This window comes from Rana temporaria, chromosome 6 (assembly GCF_905171775.1).
Source record: "Rana temporaria chromosome 6, aRanTem1.1, whole genome shotgun sequence".
NCBI classification, from domain to species: Eukaryota; Metazoa; Chordata; class Amphibia; order Anura; family Ranidae; genus Rana; species Rana temporaria.
Genome location: NC_053494.1, coordinates 113,245,906 through 113,261,991, shown reverse-complemented (window position 1 = coordinate 113,261,991; position 16,086 = coordinate 113,245,906). Strand labels below are relative to the sequence as shown.

General features: G+C 44.5%; 2 protein-coding genes across 2 annotated transcripts in view; one reads left to right on the top strand and one right to left on the bottom strand.

Moving 5' to 3' along the window:
* Nucleotides 1-9,160, bottom strand: part of LOC120943718 (aldehyde oxidase-like) — a 189,124-nt gene extending 179,964 nt beyond the window's left edge. The window contains exon 1 of the mRNA XM_040357193.1: nucleotides 9,028-9,160. Coding sequence (XP_040213127.1) covers nucleotides 9,028-9,081 — 54 coding nt within the window. The 5' untranslated portion in view covers nucleotides 9,082-9,160. The remainder of the gene's footprint in view (nucleotides 1-9,027) is intronic.
* Nucleotides 9,161-12,738: 3,578 nt separating this feature from the next.
* LOC120944419 (protein ANTAGONIST OF LIKE HETEROCHROMATIN PROTEIN 1-like) lies at nucleotides 12,739-15,282 on the top strand. The gene is made up of 3 exons (XM_040358477.1): nucleotides 12,739-13,116; nucleotides 13,205-13,306; nucleotides 14,928-15,282. Exons 1-3 carry the CDS (start codon nucleotides 12,896-12,898, stop codon nucleotides 15,280-15,282), a joined length of 678 nt encoding a protein of 225 aa, XP_040214411.1. The 5' UTR covers nucleotides 12,739-12,895.
* The last annotated feature ends 804 nt before the right edge of the window (nucleotides 15,283-16,086 follow it).

Below are 16,086 nucleotides of genomic sequence, written 5' to 3'. Positions count from 1 at the left end.
GGCCCGAAGGCCCCCAGGGCCCTGGATGGCAATCCCCCCCTTTTTTATTTATTTTTTATAAAAAAAAATATATTTTTTCTAATATATTTTTATTTAATTTTTTATTAAAGGGCCAATTTTATTTTTTAGGGGTACGGGGGTCCCCAGGGGCCCAGAGATTCCCAGGGCCCCGGATGACAACCCCCCTTTTTTCTATAAAAAAGCAGCACTCCCCCCCCCCCCGTTCCAGGGGGCCCATGCCTGAAGCTGTGTAAGGGGCCCTATAATTCCTGATGGCGGCTCTGGACGTTTGTTTGCGATTTCCTAGTGATCTGGCCAGTAACACAGTATTAGGGTGCCCCAGCCCTGGTTGAAGGAGCACAGGGGGCACATTTGCACAGCAGCAATGTCAGTCTGGGGGGGGGGGGAGTGTTGGATGTAGAAGTAGATTTAGATACACTAAGCAGACTGAAGCCAAGTTCTAGCTCATACTGCAGTTGCACAAGTATTAACGGCACTAGTTTTTTTTCTTTTGGGATAAAGGTTTTTATATAAATAATTAAAAGCTGTTCATTGAAAGCACCCCTGTCAGTGGTAAATGGTTTGTCTCAACATGAGAGCTTGTTCTGTTGAAAAAACAGACTTACTGGCTGGATTACAAGATGAAAGTAAAAGAAAGAAAACATAAAAAAGAAAACTAATGAAGCCATCTCTGCTAAGAATTGGTAAGCTACAATATAATAAATGTTTGCTTTTGGTTTCAATACTGCTTGAATCACACAATAGATCTATGTAATATGTGCAAATAAATGTGTATGACACACCTGTCTGTGTCCAACACTTTAGCTTGAGTAGGGGATCATGTGTAGTTAGCAAAGTTTTAATAATTTAGGGTGCAATATTCATATTTGTATCTATTTTGTATCTAGATTTCTAGATTTCTTTAAAGGGGAACTTCACTCTGCAAATTGTCTTTAGGGCAATGCACCCCCCTCCTCTGACTGCAAGAAGCTGAAATCCGGTCAAATTCAGGTTCATACATTGATTGCATTCGAAAAATACATTCAATAACTTAATGTAGTTGTAAATACCAGTCATGAAATCTGAGCAAAGCACATATATCTGTAGTGTTTACTTATCTTTCCCCAAAGCTCTAAGTGTGATTTCTCTCTGGTGCTTTGTTACTTTGTTATCAGCATGAGTCACTTCTGGGAGGTTTTCCCGACATACGAGATAAATTTGTGTTAGGCCCCTTTCAGACTGGGGCGGGAGCTGCGGTGGCGGCATAACGCCGCTAAAAATAGCGGCGCTATACCTCCGGTATTGCCGCGGGAATCAGCCGCTAGCGGTGCGGTATTAACCCCCGCTAGCAGCTGATAAAGGGTTAATACCGCCCGCAATGCGCCTCTATAGGAGGCGCATTGCGGGCGGTATTGCCGCGGTTTCCCATTGTTTTCAATGGGAAGGAGCGGTATACATGCCGCTCCTCTCACCGCTCCAAAGATGCTGTTGACAGGAGATCACTCGGGCTTTCACATTGAGTCTGCAGTGAAGGAGTTTTTCAGGCGGGATAGCAGCGCTATTTTTAGCGCTGTACTGCCTGAAAAACTCCTCAATGTGAAAGGGGCCTTAGGGAGGGAGCTCAGAAAGAGCCAATCTATTCACAAGGCAGTTCATCTGCTGTGTGGAGGGGGGGGGGTGTGCCTTTCGTCCAATCAGCTCTCACACAGTGTAATTTGCAGCCTCCACACCCCCTTCTCTGTGCTCCTGATATTTGAAGAAAGATTTTAGCACTTCTCTGCCCTTTTGAAGGGGTGTAGTGAACAGAGGGCGGCAGATAAACAAGTAAAACCTTTGTAGGAGGCTTTGTTTAATCTCTGTGCATCATCTGAGGCCATTCACTTCACTGGGTATTTGACTATTTGAGAGGGTTTACCTCCACTTTAAAATTAATTACACTACAATTACTGCATTATTTATGTCTTTTATGTTTGCCTAGTTCAGCTTTGAACAAATTTTGTGCTTGTTTCTGTGTATGCACGGGTTTGTGTACACAGGTATAAAAGATTGTTTTTCCTCCCCAAGCATATTTATGCAAGTGCAGTGTCAGCTCAGGAATTTAATATGCAATCAGCTGAATTAAACTTATAATGAATATGGACTTGCAAATTCTGGCTACGCTAGTAATAACAAACCACATAGCAATGTAGTATTATCCAAGGGTAGAAGGTGGCAGGTGAAGCACATTCTAACTGCCTGCAGAGGGTCTCAGTACACAGAAAAGTTTGGCAGCAATGCTATTTTCAGACAGTAAGAACAGTGTGTGCAACCCGTGGCTGGTTTTATACAGTAGTTCAGATTCAATTCAGTGATCTCCCATAGAAGGCCCCATTACTGCATAGAATAGAACGGAGAAGGCCAGCAGTAAAGACAAGAAATCACAAGCACTGTCTGCACTGTGCATCCAGTCATCACATGTATGCAGGGCTTTTTTTCAGCGGGAACGTGGGGGAACGCAGTTCCGACACCTCTTCCACTGTATGTATGTAATGTCAAAGTGGTGCTTGGGTGTGTTGCAGGGTCTGTTAATGCTAGATGCAGGGTGGGGTCTATTGTCGTAGGTGCACCTATTACTGGAGGTGATCTATGTTTTGCAGGTGGGTTTATTGTTGCTGGGAAAGTCTGTTGTTGCTGGTGGGGAATCTATTGTTGCTTGGGGTGGGTCTTATGTTGCTGGTGGTCAGGGGCGTCCCTAGGGGGGGGCCAGAGGGGGCCCTGACCCCCCCAACATCATGCTGTGCCCCACCATGTACCGCCCCCAAAAAAAAAAAAAAAAATTATTTTTTTTTTGCAATTTTTGTATTTTGCTCCCCGAGAGGGAGAGCGTCCCCAGTCAGCTCTACGGGGGATTCCTCCCCCTCCCTCTGCTCGCCATCACTGCATAATGTGAGCGCTCACACAACCAGATATTCTAGCCTGGACCGTGTTTAAGTGTGTGCACTGCAGACTGCAGTACACTGTAATCACTGAACTACATTATCTCCATCCCTTCTCTCCCCCATCTGTCTCCCTCCCCCTCTCCTGTTCTTTCAAAACATTCACAATTTACTTTCACTTTCAGTTAGGCAGATAATATACAGTGCAAATTTCTTTCCTGCATCCACAGATTGCAGGAAAGAAACTTGCATGATTCCCCCATCAACAGACAGTGGTGACAGGGGAATATCCCTCCTGCCCAGCAATTATATTCTCCCGACAAACAGTGATTATCACCAGTGGCTCTACAGCAACCACTAGTGATAATTATAAGAGAATCTGCTCATTAATGGTTCAAATCTCAGCCAGTTTCTGCTGAACCAGCTGAGATTTAAACTGTCTATGGCTGGTCTTAGCTCTTAGGCAGCCCATACATTGATTAACACTGTGGAGTGTCGGCTTCCTGGCGTGATCGGGCATGTGGGATTTCAAACACACCCGAGCCCATCTCTATTGGTTGTAGACAGTTGAGCTTCCTGCACATTGCTTAGCAGCAGTGGACCCTTCTCTGACATGCTGATCGGGATGCAATCCAGGTGATGCTCTTAGTCAAATCCTAGTCATAAATATCAGAGATTTTATTGATCAAAGCCCACACTTTACAGGCATAGAGCCCACACTTTACAGGCATAGAGCCCACATGGCTGCTGATCATACGGTTGATTATATTTATGTGGTTGTACCCTTCTTGATGCTAATAAATACTGTGTTTATTAGATCTGACTGGGAGCATCACCTGGATCACATGCAGATCAGCATGTCAACAGAGAAGGTTATACAGCATTACTGCTGCTAGGTGACCAGCTGGGGGCTCGGCTCTCTATAACCAATAGTGCCAGCCTTCCCCTGCATGCACCCATAATGTCACCAGCACTAGGTCCTAATAGACTGCCGCCGCTGCCAAGGAGACAGACGCCAGACCAGCGCTGTAAATAGCAGGGACAGGACAGCTGGGGATCCCCACTGTGGCAGAACACCAGGCCCCGGTGGCATGACCACCTTTGCAACCCTGATAGTTCTCCCACTGCTTTGGACCCTTATATTATCTTGGTGTGCTGGTGACATATATCTCTTGTTTTCTGCCACCCTGGGGGGCCCCAGTATAGTAGGAAGGGAGCTCACTGCAGAACATGTGAAAGGGCCCATAGTGGGATCGTAGTAAAGGGCCCCAGGATATATATATATATATAATTGCATTTTATAGTTGGCCCCCCTACTTTTGTCCCTGTCCCCCCATGTGCCCCCCCTAAATATGAAAGCTGGAGACGCCACTGCTGGTGGTCCATTATTACTGGGGGAGATCTATTGTTGCCAGGGGATCTATTGTTGCTGGCTGCAGGGGATACATTTTACTGCTTATCTTGTTATCATTAACAAATTTCATACAAATTGCTTCGCACCACAAATGATATTTGGTTCTGTATTCCCCTAAAAAGTGTAGTACTGGAAGGTGGGTAGGTGGTGGAACCAAGCATGTTGCTCAAAAGTGGGTAGGGGCAAAAACAAGAGGTGACTTGGAGAGGGGGAGTTCCTGTACCTATTCTCTGAGAAAAAAAAGCCCTGCATGTATGTATGAGACCTATGCATACCTCCCAAGATTCCTGCATTTCAAGCTTTGTCCCGCGATCCCAGTGTATAGAGACTTTGGCCCACATCACTCCATTGTGACAGCCTAGAAGGGTTGCCACTTGTACAGGATTGACAGTACGGGTTTCGCAACTCGTGCCCGGATTTCTGTCCACCTGAAACCCGGGCACAACATATCTCCAGTCCCGTCAGGTAAATCTGTCTGTCCTGTGGAGCCAGCAACTTAGACCCTGCCGGCGGATTCCTGTCAGCTGCACCTGTGTCCCTTGGCCTTCTCCTCTGCCAGGTGCTTGCCACCCCCCACTGCTCGCATGATCTGCTTTGAAGTCATTGGCTGCTGGGACTGCCGGTGTCCTAGCAACCAATGATGCTTTTGCGGATGTTCACACATGGAATTTTTACAGCCCTAGAGCCGGTGTTCTAGCTCTGCCCCCTAACTCAGGCTGCCTCTCTGCAAGCAGAGCACGGCGGCGGCCACCCTCCAGTGCCAGCTGTGCAAAGACACTAAGACAAGCTATGTGGATCAAGAAGATGGTGAGCCTGGAGGCTGGCTGCTGAGCTACTGCGTCTCTTGGGACTTCTACTACTGACCCTCCACACCACTGTGCTCCAGGGGGCTCTGCCAGTCTATCCAACGTCCGCTAAGTGGGACCCATCAAAAATTTCTGTATTACATGACCCCCTGTGTGCTTCCTTTGGCTCCTGAACCTTGCACTCTGTACGCATTGCATTCCCAAACCTTGCACCCTGAACGTTTTGCATTTCTGAGCCTTGTACATAATGCATTCCTGATTCTTGCACCTTGTATATAATGCATTCCTGATTCTTGCACCTTGTGCATAGTGCATTCCTGAATCTTGCACCTTGTACGTAACGCACTCCTGAACCTTGCACCGTGTACGTAATGCACGCCTGAACCTGGCACTCTGTACAACGCACGCCTGAACCTGGCACTCTGTACAACGCACGCCTGAACCTGGCACTCTGTACAACTCACTCCTGAACCTTGCACCGTGTACGTAATGCACGCCTGAACCTGGCACTCTGTACAACGCACGCCTGAACCTGGCACTCTGTACAACGCACGCCTGAACACTGCACTCTGTACAACGCACTCCTGGACCTTGCACGCAGTGCATTCCTGAACCATGCACTCTGTATGAAATGCACCCCTGAACCTTGTATGTAACGCATTCCTGAACTTGAGCTACGTGCACCACAGATCACTTCCTCCCTCATTCTGAAGTTCAAAAGTTGGGAGGTATGCCTATGTTTGACTTGGATTCAGCCCGTAGCTTATTAAAAGCTAGTCATGCACAAAGTGGATGGAGGAATTAGCTGCCATCAGAAAACACTGAAACACAGAAAAAGAAAGTTCTCATGTCTCAAAAGTTTTTCAACGTGTCCATTTGACAGAAGTCAATCAAGTGATCAACCTCTGTTGAGTGGGGACTGCCACACAATGATTGAAATGTATCTGGTACCAGCTGAACTGGCCATATTTTGATCAGTGACCAGCTTAATACATAACAGTTCTCAGCGATTCTGTACTCACAGAATACTGAATCAAGTGTTCAGTCCAGAATGCTGTTTTTCTGATATTCTTGTGCTCGTCATTTGCTTTGGTGTCCAGGAACAGCAATCTTTACCGTAGTAACATTATGATCCTCATCTGCTTACAATCATTTCAAACACATTGGCTAAAGGCTGCCATACACAGCTCAGATTTTGGCCAATTCATGCGCAATCAGACTTAATTCAATTGACTTTTGTTGAAGGAGCTGGGTGGAAAATTGTCAACTGAACAGTAACGGTATCCAGTCAGATGAAGCCACAAGTATTTTGACAGCCACAATCAGAATACCGTAGCCAACAGGGGAACTTTGTCTATCCATGTTGTCTAGTGTGGATGAAGGAATCTGCTAAATTTCTGTCATGTAACAGCTTGAATGAAAGAAATCTAGGGCATGCCCAGCGTAAAGTTTATATTACCCCAACATATTTCTGATGTACAGTATCTCACAAAAGTGAGTACACCCCTCGCATTTTTGTAAATATTTTATTACACTTTGCAACAATGTAAAGTAGTGAGTGAACAGCTTGTATGACAGTGTAAATTTGCTGCCCTCAAAATAACTCAACACACAGCTATTAATGTCTCAACCGCTGGCAACAAAAGTGTCAATATTTTGTGTGGCCACCATTATTTTCCAGCACTGCCTTAACCCTCTTGGGCATGGAGTTCACCAGAGCTTCACAGGTTGCCACTGGAGTCCTCTTCCCCTCCACAATGACGACATCACAGAGCTGGTGGACGGACATACGGAAGGACGGGAGAACCTTGCACTCCTCCACCTTCCGTTTGAGGATGCCCCCACAGATGCTCAATAGGGTTTAGGTCTGGAGACATGCTTGGCCAGTCCATCACCTTTATCCTAAGCTTCTTTAGCAAGGCAGTGGTCGTCTTGGAGGTGTGTTTGGAGTCGTTATGTTGGAATACTGCCCTGTGACCCAGTCTCCGAAGGGGGGGTCATGCCCTGCTTTAGTATGTCACAGTACATGTTGGCATTCATGGTTCCCTCAATGAACTGTAGCTCCCCAGTGGCGGCAGCACTCATGCAGCCCCAGACCATGACACTCCCACCACCATGCTTGACTGTAGGCAAGACACACTTGTCTTTGTACTCCTCACCTGGTTGCCACCACACACACCTGGCACCATCTGAACCAAATACGTTTATCTTGGTCTCATCAGACCACAGGACATGGTTCCAGTAATCCATGTCCTTAGTCTGCTTGTCTTCAGCAAACTGTTTGCAGGCATTCTTGTGCATCATCTTTAGAAGAGGCTTCCTTCTGAGAGGACAGCCATGCAGACCAATTTGATGCAGCGTGCAGCGTATAGTCTGAGCACTGACAGGCTGATCCCCCCCACCCCTTCAACCTCTGCAGCAATGCTGGCAGAATTCATACATCTATTTCCCAAAGACAACATCTGGATATGACACTGAGCATGTGCACTCAACCTCTTTGGTCGACCATGGCGAGGCCTGTTCTGAGTGGAACCTGTCCCGGTAAACAGCTGTATAGTCTTGGCCACTGTGCTGCAGCACAGTTTCAGGGTCTTGGCAATCTTGTTATAGGCTAGGCCATCATATGTAGAGCAACAATTCATTTTTTCAGATCCTCAAAGAGTTCTTTTCTATGGAGGTGCCATGTTGAACTTTCAGTGACCAGTATGTGGCTGATTAAGGAGGTAATTAAACTCACTTGGTGCCTTATTTGCATTAAATTAGCCTCAGAACCCGTGTAATTAATATGTGTTCTGTTTTAAAGGGATGAGTTGGCAACCCTACGCTACACGCTGTCTTTAAACGAGCCTGCTGTAAGTGTACTTGCTTTTATTCATTAAATCTATTTATCAGTTTTACAATATGGAGCTTTTTTTGTTTGATTGAGAGCCATCCAACCTGTGAACTTGTTGCTGGAGCCTGGGGACCACTGACCAGAGGGATTGGTGTGACGAGGGTGACAAGGGTTAACGAGCTTCCCATCACAGGCGTATCTGCTGTGCTATTTAGCCAGCAGCATTGGAGATCTATAGGCTTTTTACAAGCCTTTCTGAGGTGAGAGGCTTGGGGAAACTGATTACTTGTGTTGCACGTTATGCAATGTGGGACCTACTGTGAAGTTAAGCACTTTATTGGAACACTTTATTCACTTTGGAAAATTATTGTCCATTGAAGCACCTTGCTGTGTTTGATCTTGGACACTGGATTGATTGTATTATTTATTATTTTTTTGCACATACCTTGGAGTGTGGAGTGTGCACAGAGACTCACGTTTTAATTTTTATTTAAATAATTTTTTGCACGTTTAATACATAGTATGTAATGCACTTGTATTTTATGGTACATGATTGCCATCTTTATATATTTATTTAACATTCTTACATATCCTTTTTTTATTATCACTAATTTGGTGATATCTCTTATACCACCAAGTGGTTCTCATTCACAACAACATCACTCAGTTTACCCCTCTCATCATCCTGTTGATTGATGTTGGGTGATATTGATTAGGAGTGACACATAATTTTTTTTGGCTCAATTGATTGAATATTTGGATTGTGACCTTAGCAGGATTTAAGAACGTTATTGAGTGTTTGCATCTTATGGATAGTATTTAACATCAGCTCCTAGTCATTTCGTAATGCTATTGCCTTAGCAGGGATAAAAAAAAAAAAAAAAAAAGAAGCCTTCAACCTCCTCCCCGCCTCATTCCAGTCTCTGATAACTGGCAATGTGATCTGTGTGAGCACAGCTGTGATTTTGCAGTCCTAACCCCTCTGAGAATATATGTCCACTTCTAAACTACTCACAGACTGTCAGAGCTAGTAGTAAAGGATTGCAATCAACATCTTACCTTCTTCCCATTCACAAAAAACAGCAACTCACTGGAATCAGTTGGACTTGTCATGTTTAGTGTTCGGTTAAGTGTGCGTGTTTGTGTGTAGCTTGACAAATAGTTTCAGGAACTGAGCCAACATAAAAAAAGAATCCTCCTCCTTGTTTCCATTGGCAGAAGAATTGTGGGAAGTCCACAAACACAATTGTGCAACCTTCTAGGTCACATAAAAAGGAAACGATATTAGACAATGTTATATAAGAAAGTTGGAGCAGCTGTGCGTAGTAACCAATCAGATTCCAACTTTAGCTTGTTCAATACATTTTTCAGGACTTCAGCATGATTTCACTGCCATAGACTATAATGTAAATTGTGCCTGTGTCCTTATAAGCACTACTTGAGCCTGATGCCGCATACACACGATAATTTTTCGGGTTGTAAAAAATTAAGTTTTTTTTTAAATGTCATTAAAATAGATCGTGTGTGGGCTTCAGGGCATTTTTCGGGTTCTGAAAAATTGGCAAAAAAAAAAATGCGAACATGCTCTAACGACGTTTTTAACATTATCGTTTTTCGGGTTGTAAAAAATGGCCGTGTGTGGGCTAAAATGACGTGAAAAATCCGCGCATGCTCAGAAGCAAGTTATGAGATGGGAGCGCTCGTTCTGGTAAAACTACCGTTCGTAATGGAGTAAGCACATTCATCACGCTGTAACAGACAGAAAAGCGCGAATCGTGTTGAATGTCACCGCGCTTTGCTAGAGCATTTTTTTTTTCACGATCGTGTGTAGGCAAGGCCGTTTTAACGATTAAGTTGAACAAAAAAAAACGTTTTTTCTAGAGCCTGAAAAACGTCGTTTTTTACAACCCGAAAAATGATCGTGTGTACGCGGCATTAAAGAAGTGAACGATACCCTTTGCTAATTAAACTTTTGTATATAACATCACTGTTTCTCCATGTGACATGGACAGCCCCTCTCATAAAGTAGTACTGAAGTTGTATCAAATCGTTACAAATCTCAAAGAAGTAGTGGTTTAAGTCAGGCTTTAAAGTGATTGTAAAGTCTCATTTATTTTTCCCTGTACTTACTTATACTTACCTGCTCTGTGCAGTTTATTTGCACAGAGCAGCCTGGATCCTCCTCTTCTCGGGGCCCTCTTCTGTGATCCTGGCACCTCCCTCCTGTTCAGTGCCCCCACAGCAAGCAGCTTGGGGGCACCTGAGCTGTGTCACAGCTCCCTGTGTCGATTCAGACATGTAGCCCTGACGCGGCCACACCCCATCTCTCCCCTGATTGTCTAGCTGACTTTAATTGACAGCAGTGGCAGCCAATGGCGCCGCTGCTGTGTCTCAGCCAATCAGGAGGGAGAATCTCAGACGGCTGAGACACTCGTGGACATCGCTGGACAGAGAGGGACCTTAGGTAAGTATTCGGTCCCTTTCACACCTGAAACAATACTCTCAGGTGTGAATGCAGCCTTTGACCCCTTTTACACTTGTGCGACTTGTGGTGCAACTTGGGACTGCAAAGTCGCATGACAAGTCATACCCCATGATTTCCAATGAGTACCATTCATATCTGTGTGACTTCAATTTGCACCGACTTCAAAGTAGTCCCTGCACTACTTTGGTCCGACTTTGATGTGAGTTGAGGTCCAGAGACCTTAAGTCTCCCTGAAATCACGGCAAAACCACGTCAAAATGGCGGCCGCAAAATCACGGTAAAGTTGAGCAACTTTGAAGTCGAGGTATTGTGAAAGGGGCCTTAGGCCGGGTTCACACTAATACGTCAAACACTCCTACATTGGGAGCTCATGTCGCATGACGTTTGAAAATCAATGTTTCCCTATGAGAGCCGTCTCAACTGGTCCGACACAAGTTGGTCCAACTTTGAAAATACTCCCTGCACTACTTTGGTCCGACTTTGATCCAACTTCAGCCCATTGAGTATCACTGAAGTCGGATCAAAGTAGGATCGCGATCTTAACTGATCCGACTTTGGCATGCGACTTGTGCTCTGATGATCTTAAAGGGGAACTGCACACCAAATAAAAAACGGCGTGAGGTCACCCCAAAATCCATACCAGACCCTTATCCGAGCACGCAGCCCAGCAGGTCGGGTAAGGGGGAGGGGACGAGCGAGTGCCCCCCCTCCTAAACCGTACCAGGCCGCATTCCCTTAACTTGGGGATATGGGTGCATTAGGGCAAGGGGGCACCTTGTGCCCCCCATCCCACAGCACCTTGTCTCCATGTTGGTGAGGACAAGGGCTTCTTCCTGACAACCCTGGTCGTTGGTTGTCGGGGTCTGCTGGTGGGGGGGCTTATCGGAATCTGAAAGCCCCTTTAAAAAGGGGCCCCCCAGATCACGGCCCCCCCACCCTATGTGAATTAGTATGGGGTAAATTGTATCCCTACCCATTTACCTAAAAAAAGTGTAAAAAAAAAAGGTGCATTACACAGGTATTTAAAGTAATTTATTATTTATTATTAAGCAGTTCCGCGTCTTACGATTTCTTCTCCCCTCTTTGGCTCTTCTCCCTCTTCCGCTGATGTCTTCTGCCTTTGCCGGTTGACGTCACCCAGTGGCCCCTTATGACTTTTTTGGGGGGTGAATGGGTAGGGGTTTGATACCCCATACTTATTCACATAGGGTGGGGGCCAGGATCTGGGGGCCCCCTTATTAAAGGGGACCCCCAGATTCCGATAAGCCCCTTGCGCGCAGACCTTGACAACCATTGTCGGGATCAAATTAGATCTCCATTCATTGAAGTCGGATGGATGTCGGACTTCAAGTCGCAGGGCAAAGTTGGATCCACAATCGTATGGCTGTCGCGTTGTACCAGTGTGAACCTGGCTTTAGAGGGGCTGCTGCACACAGAAGGCTTTTTATCTTAATGAATATAATTTCACACTGCCGCAACTTAAAAGTCTCACAATTTTGCCACGATTTGATGCGATTTCAGCGCATGCCTATGGTCTATGGACCTCAACTCTCATCAAAGTCGGACCAAAGTATTACAGGGACTACTTTAAAGTCGGTGTGACTTGAAGTTGCACAGATATGAATGGTACTCATTGGAAATCATGGGGTACAACTTGTTATGCGACTTTGCAGTGCCAAGTTGCAGGACAAGTCACACAAGTGTGAAAGGGGCCAAAGGCCGCATTCTCACCACAGAGTATCGTTTTAAGTGGAAAGTTGTGCGATTTTACTGGGATTTTTGCCACGATTTTGTTCAGGTCAAAAAGGTCACAAAAATCAGAAACACGCCTGTAATCTGCCCAAAAAGAAGCTCATGTACTTTTTTGAGCTTCAGGACCCATTCACACCTGAGCGTTTGCAGCTCGTAAAACGCACATCTCAAAAGTTACAAAAAGCCCAATAAGCAGAATCCCATTCATTTCAATGGCCCCTGTTCACATCTGAGTGTTCGGTTGCCTGAAGTTTAAAAAATACATGAGCTTCTTTTTGGGTAGATTACAGCCATTTTTCTGCTTTTTACATTGGTGACTTTTTGACCTGTACAAAAACATTGCAAAATCTTGTCAAAAAACGCGTGACTTTCCACCTGAAAACGATACGCTCAGGTGTGAATGCAGCCTCAGGCGTTTGCTTCAGGCCGGAATCACACTAGTGCGTTGCGTTTTTGAGCTGCGTTCCCGTTGCGAATTTCTCTAGAGGGTGTTCTGCGGATCAACTGCGGTTTAGCTGCGGATCGGGTGCGATTTCTAAAAAATAATTATTTGAGCTGCGTTTTTGGTGAGGGCCAATCATTGTTAGCTGTGTGATGATGTAGGTAATAAAAGGGAGTGACCTTTCTTGGACTCTTCCTTTTTCACGAGCATTCAGTATAGTGTGGAATAGGATTTGGATTTCCTAAGAAATGTGTGCTGCCCTGCCCATGATCATGCCTACAGTTGTTGCTGCAACAGCAGCAATCTTGCTGGAAGTTGAAAGGAGGAGAAGGAGGAGTAGAAGAAGAAGATACTGGGTTCATCCTATCATTGCAAATAGGGATGAAAGAGGGCAGTTCATTATATTATATGAAGATCTCCGTGGGCATGAGGACAAGTTTTTTAATTATACACGCATGTCAATAACCAGGTGATTATTTATTTAATTTTGCTAAACATTTTCTTTCTCCATTGTTCCATATTAAATTTATAATTAAAAATTTTATTTTTGTTTGAAGTTTTGATGAATTGTTAGGACTAACGTACCATAGTTTGGAGCGCCAGAACACATGCTTCAGAGCAAGCATCCAGCCTGCACAAAGATTATTAATCACATTAAGGTACTTTTCCACACCTATGTGCATTTTCAAATTGATGTTGAAGCATGTATTCATTTTTGGTTTCAAATATCCAACATCTGTACTTATAAATGAACAACCAGACATAAGATGCCCAAAAATATATTTATTTTTTACTTTTTTCACAAAAATAAAGAAATAGACAACATATTTTTGCTTGGACTAATATAAAAAATAAAAACTTTGCCTTCAAGTTTTCCTCTGGATTAAACTTTGATTCAAAATATGCACACATGCTTGTTTACTGTGGGCATAACGTAAACTTTAGAGATGTTGATATGTTTTGGGAAATAATGGTGTGTCTGAGGAGTATTGACTTGCTGAGGTAGATTCATCAATCTCGGTGCTTGAAGCATGGCTAGACTCGCCATGGTGCTGTGGCACATGGTGCTGTGGCACATGGTGCTGTGGGCCATGGTGCTGTGGCACATGGTGCTGTGGGCCATGTTGCTGTGGGCCATGTTGCTGTGGGCCATGTTGCTGAGGCACATGGTGCTGTGGGCCATGGTGCTGTGGCACATGGTGCTGTGGGCCATGGTGCTGTGGGCCATGTGTCTGAGGCCCATGTGTCTGAGGCCCATGTGTCTGAGGCCCATGTGTCTGAGGCCCATGTGTCTGAGGCCCATGTTGCTGTGGCACATACATCCCCTGCATTTGTGTTTGTGGCATAATTGAAGGGAATGTGGATGGGATGGGATATGGAGTTCGCCTCTGTTGTACCTCATATATTGAAGTTGGCTCCTGAAAGCTTGAAGTGTAGGATGGAGGAACATAGGGGTAAGGTTGGTTTCCTGGGTCTGGGTACTGGCCTGACATTGGTAAGTGTATGTGTGTTGTTTCTTTTGTTACATATGGCCTTTCCAATGTATGTTGCTCGCTTGGCACTGTAAATGACTGCAGAACGTGTTCTACTGTGGTTCGCATTTCTAAATATCTCTCAGGTAGAACTTTTTTGATCAATGGTACAAAATTAAGCGCCAGTATTGTAGCTGGACATAAGAAAGCATCCACCTTTCCAGCCATTTGTTGTAACATCTCTAGAAGACGCTCGCTTATGTCCATCTGCGATACTGGCGTTCGCTTACGTGCCACTTTGGCAGGCCGCGCAATGGTTGTTGGAGCTGAGGAGGGTCCAGGCATAGGCTCAGGCAATCCAGAGTCAGTCTCTGGGTGTGTGACCCATAGATCTGACCCAAGTGGCATTTCAGGTATTTCCTCATTTGGATCAATGCAAACTGCTGGCACGGATTGTGCCTCAGATTGGCTCTCTGGTTGAACCTCCAGGACATCCTGTTCGTCCCAACTTGCTTCGGTCCTGTTTTATTAAAAATAGAAACATTACTAATGCTAAATATATAGTCACGATACATAGATGATGTAGAGGATAACTTACTCTCTCATCTCTATGAGTGGTTTCAAGAAGGCAAGGTCCTCTGCATACATATAGGGTACTCTAGCTGGTGCCCCCGAGCCACTCCTCACTTCTCTTAGATGTTTGTTGTATTTCTTGAAGGCATCACGCATGCTTCGCCAACGATTCTTGATGTATACCACTGTAAAAAAGAGAAGATAATAATTATTTAATATTTCTTATTTGTTCAAGGTACCTAGCTACAGGAAATTCATTTGGAAGTCTCCACTATGAGTTCAAGGTTGGAAAATCAACTATATCTGGCATTGTACATGAAACATGCCTTGTTTTATGGAATGTACTAAAACCATTGGTCTTCAAAAAGCCTACAAAAGAAGATTGGTTGAAGATATCAGATGAATTCTGGGAGAGATGTAATTTTCCTAACTGTGTGGGAGCCATCGATGGCAAGCACATACGCATCCTGAGGCCATTTGATAGTGGGAGTCAGTTTTTTAATTATAAAAAATATTTTTCGTTTGTATTAATGGCAGTGGTAGATGCCAAATATAATTTCATTTATATTGATGTGGGATGCTTATGGTAGCAGCTCTGATTCTGGTGTATTTAATCATTCCACATTTGGGAGAATGATAAGGGCGAATAGTCTGGATTTACCAAACGATTCCTCCTTGCCCGAACAAATGAGCCAGCCCTCCCATTTGTTTTTGTAGGGGACGAAGCGTTTTGCCCTTGGTAAAAATCTTCTTCGACATTCTCAAGTAGAGCGCTGAGCAATGATAAAAGAATATTTAATTATCGGCTCACTAGGGCAACGTCGAGTAGTAGAGTGTGCATTTGGAATTCTTGCCAATAAATGGAGAATATTGCACACCGCCATCAATCTCAGTTTGGAGCATGCTGTCTCTGCTGTGAAAACTGCGTGTGCACTGCACAACTATGTGCGAGAACGTGATGGAATTGATTATGAGGATTCCATGATGCATAATATGGAGGCGGCACAGTGGAGTTTGACTAGGGGCACTAGCAGTGGGAAATTGATTCGAGATCAATTTCTTAATTACTTTCTATCGCCAGCTGGCGAGTTACCTTGGCAGATGCAGGCAATTAAAACCAAAAAATGTGGTGTTGTCATTAAAATATATGGCCCTTTAAATATTAAAACATAAAATACTAAGCTAAAAATGTCACTATGTGTAATTTGAATGCATCTTGAAAAAAAAATATTAAAGTTATCTTTTGGCAGCATATTAAGGACTCCGAAGTGATTCTCTACCTGCAATTGGACAAAAACACCAAAAATTGGCTTGGTGACACTGTTATGTGTGTTCTGCTGGGTGTCATTGTACAGAGGATGATGTCTTTGTAAGACCACCATGGCCAATAACGT